The 3,798-nt window shown below is 38.5% G+C and overlaps 1 protein-coding gene across 6 annotated transcripts in view; it reads left to right on the plus strand.

Moving 5' to 3' along the window:
* vps37a (VPS37A subunit of ESCRT-I) overlaps positions 1-3,798 on the plus strand; it is a 31,299-nt gene that overhangs the window by 17,374 nt on the left and 10,127 nt on the right. For 3 of the 6 annotated variants that reach the window (XM_046046415.1, XM_046046416.1, XM_046046412.1), the window contains exon 2: positions 3,187-3,337. The exons of 1 other annotated variant lie outside the window; for it this stretch is intronic. In XM_046046415.1, the coding sequence (XP_045902371.1) occupies positions 3,228-3,337 (110 nt within the window). In that variant the 5' untranslated portion in view covers positions 3,187-3,227. Of the gene's footprint in view, positions 1-301; positions 455-3,186; positions 3,338-3,798 lie in introns of all 6 variants that reach the window. 2 more of the 6 variants (XM_046046411.1, XM_046046409.1) reach the window with 1 other exon arrangement.

A 3,798-nucleotide genomic window follows, 5' to 3' on the forward strand; every position in this document is an offset into this window, starting at 1 on the left:
ATGCAAAAGGGGCCCAAACCAAGTACTACGAGTACATGCATGATTATACTTTTCAGAGGGCTGACATTTCTGTATTTAAAATCCTTTTTTTTTATTGATTTCATGTAATATTCTAATTTTCTGAGATTTTGAATTTGGGGTTTTCATAAGCTGTACGCAATAATCATCGAAATTATTTCAAATAAAGGCTTGAAATATCTCACTTTGCATGTAATGAGTCTATATAATATATTAGTTTCACCTTTTCAGTTGAATTACTGAAATAAATGAACTTTTGCACGATATGCTAATTTTTCACCAGAGTTTCACCTGTACATGCAATGCTTATGCACTGGAGGAAAGGGGGCACCGGAGCGCCACCTCTTTATAACCGATCCGCAGGAAGGTGCATCTCTCCTGAGTAATGACGGTGGTGGAGGGGGACACATACGGTATACAAGATGGGATCACCCAGGTACTAATTTGGATTCCGTCGTTTGAAAAGAGAGTAAACCAAATGCATTCCACTTTATTTACACAATGATGATGATAAATGATAAATGAAAGGTTAACATACTAGATGGAAAAGAAAGGATATATAGCCAAATACCAAAGTGGCTTTAGGAAAGGAAGAAATACAATGGATCCAGCTGTATGTTTAGAACATGAAATTGGAAAAGCACAAGTAAACAGAGAAAATGTAGTGGCTGTCTTCTTTGACATAGAGAAGGGATACGAAATGATGTGGAGAGAAGGATTGTTAATTAGACTGTCTCAATTAGGTATCAAAGGACGAATATATAGATGGATTAAGGACTTTTTTACAAGGGAGATTAATACATCTTAGAATAGGAATTTTCAAGAAAATATATTGTTGAGAACGGAACACCTCAATGGAGCATAATAAGTCCTTTATTATTCTCCATAATAATTGATGATGTTTTCAGGGAAATAGAGAATGGGGTGGGGTTTTCACTTTTTGCAGATGACGGGGCGATTTGGAAGAGGGGAAGAAATCTGAAATTTATTGTAAAAAAAGCTACAGAAAGCTATTACGGAAATAGAGGAGTGGTCATATAAATGGGGTTTTAAATTCTCAGTAGATAAGACAAAGACAATGTTTTTTACAAAGAAAAGAATTGGTACTGAGGTAAAACTAAAGTTATATCATCAGGAATTGGAAAGTGAAACACTTTAAGTTTTTAGGGTTATGGTTTGATGAGGGAATAACATGGGGTGTACATATCCAGAAAGTACTGGACAAATGTAGGAAGGTGTTAAATGAGGTGTTTGGTGGGAAGTGATTGGGGGGCTGACAGAACAGCACTGAAGGCAATTTACTGTGGATTAATTAGATCAGTACTGGATTATGGTTGTGTGGTGTATGGATCTGCATCAAGCACATCTCTAAAAAAGTTAGACAACATTCAGTTTCAGGCTTTGAGATTATGCACAGGGGCATTTAAAACAACTCCAACAGGTTGGGTTGAGAAGAATACAGCTATCTCTGAACTATTGGGTTAATTTACAGGGCCATAGGGAAGATCATCCAGCACAAAGCAGTTTAAAATCTTGTTGGGAAAAGGAGAGGAGGGAGACAAAAAGCAACAGAGTTAGAATTAACTGATTTAAAATTCAGTCCAACAGTACCACTGCCAGCAGTACCACCTTGGGTACTACCTGAAACCTGATTTTACATTATTAGAAAAGAAAAACAAGGACAGTGGGGTTATTTTGAATTCACATACTATACAGGCATATATTAATAGTTACCATAGTTACATCCAGATCTACATAGATGCATCAAAGAGTTTAGTTAACAAGATAGGAGTAGCTTTTATTGTTCCAGAGTTTCATATTACAGTAGAGAGGAGGATCAGTGATAATGTATCAGTATACACAGGAGAAATGCTAGCAATCCTGTTAGCAGTGCAATGGATAGAGGAAATAAGACCATTGAGAGTGATTATTTGTTCAGATTTAACTTCATCACTAATCAGTTTACAGAGCAGTCACTCAGACAGCAGAGCAGACATTTTGATAGAAATACAGCAAACATTATATAGAATTAAAATGATGGGCATTGCAGTCATATTGTTGTGGGTGCCAGCACATATTGGAATCAAAGGAAATGAAATGGCAGATAAGGCTGCAAAGGAGGCCACAAAAAGAGAAGACATCGATGTGGCAGTCAGCATCAGTAAGATGGAAATAAAGAGCATTATTAAACAGAAGCTGAAGAAAAGGTGGCAAAAGCAATGGGAGGAAGCGAGGAAAGGATGGTGGTTTTACATAATTCAGAGGAGAGTGGGAGAAATGCGATGTCCAGGAAGAAACAGGAGAGAAGAGACACTTCTATCAAGACTTAGATTTGGGCACACAGGATTAAACAGTACTTTATTCAAAATAGGTAAACATAACACCGGCTGGTGTGAATACTGTGAGCAACAAGAGACAATCGAACACGTCATGGTACACTGTAAGAAGTATGAGAGAAAACCGAGGGAAATTATCCAAAATCTTAGAATGGAAAGAATACATTTTGATTTAATAGAAATTCTTAGAAAGAACTAAAGAGATAAGTGCTATGGAATTGTTTTTCATTATCTTAGATTAGTCAATATGATTGAGAGGATCTGAGACTTATTTTTGTTTTGTTGATTTTGTTTTGCTTTGTTTTGTTTGGTATAAAATAAGTAGTAGTCATTCAGATCCACACTCCATACCAGTTGGTGGCGGTAATGCACCATTTCATTGTGTCCCAACCGCCAATAAAATTCCATAAAGAAGAAGAAGAAGAAGAAGAAGAAGAAGAAGAAGAAGAAGAAGAAAACAAAACAAAACAAAACAAAACAGGAAGTTGCGCCTTACGTAGTCTTGCGTTGTGACGCAGTACGTAAATAAGTTGATCAAGCTCCTGCTGCTTAGTCGGAAGGTTGTTTGTCATCATTTAGCTCCCTCAGTATATTATTGACCACGCTACATACAAAGTCTTGGAGATAAAAAAAACAGAATTGACAGTGTATATGACACGCAAGGATATGACATCTGACTTTGTAACGTAACTACAAAGTAATCCTCGTGTGGATAACAAACCGAGGCGTTAGTTAGCCAGCTAACAGAGGTTAGCGCCACAAATTTCCACACCGAGTGACGTCCAGTCTCACTTTCTCTTCCATTTCGTCTTCATCTGTGGTCGGCCTTTAGATTCTGTCACCAAGTTCAGTTCGTGGTTTCGCCAGGAGAGGATGAACTGGCTTTTCCCCCTGTCCAAAGGCTCTGGACCGATCCCTCCGCTAAACAGCCTACAGCAACAAAGACAGCGGCAGATCGAGTCACTCAAAGCCGCTCACCCCAGGTAACGTGAACGGCAACCGGTAAACCAGACCCTGGTGTTGCAGATTATCTTTTTAACATTAATGGGTTTTCGGAGTATGGATAATGTTTCCTGGCAACCTTACTGATGTTAATTACTAGAACATGTTGATTGAGTGCACACACTGCTCATGTTTACTTAGCATAGCTAGCCACCTGACTCACAGTTGAGTCAAAAGAAGTAAAGTTACGTTAGGCTAACAACCAGCTTGTAGGCTTTTTAGCACATATTTATCCCCGTGATTCTGTAAGTATGTCGAAATGCCACACGAGTCACACGATTTTATGTGAATCCACAACTAGCTAGATGTGATTTGCCAGGGCGCTGTGTTAGCTGTCTAGCTAATCAAGTCAGCCAGTGTCTATTTTTAGGGACGATGACACAAGTTGTAGCTGGCCTCCCAGGTCCTGTGATCATTCCAGTGTTTGCCACGCCAACTTGTC

The sequence above is a fragment of the Micropterus dolomieu genome, linkage group LG04, assembly GCF_021292245.1.
Source record: "Micropterus dolomieu isolate WLL.071019.BEF.003 ecotype Adirondacks linkage group LG04, ASM2129224v1, whole genome shotgun sequence".
Lineage (NCBI taxonomy): Eukaryota > Metazoa > Chordata > Actinopteri > Centrarchiformes > Centrarchidae > Micropterus > Micropterus dolomieu.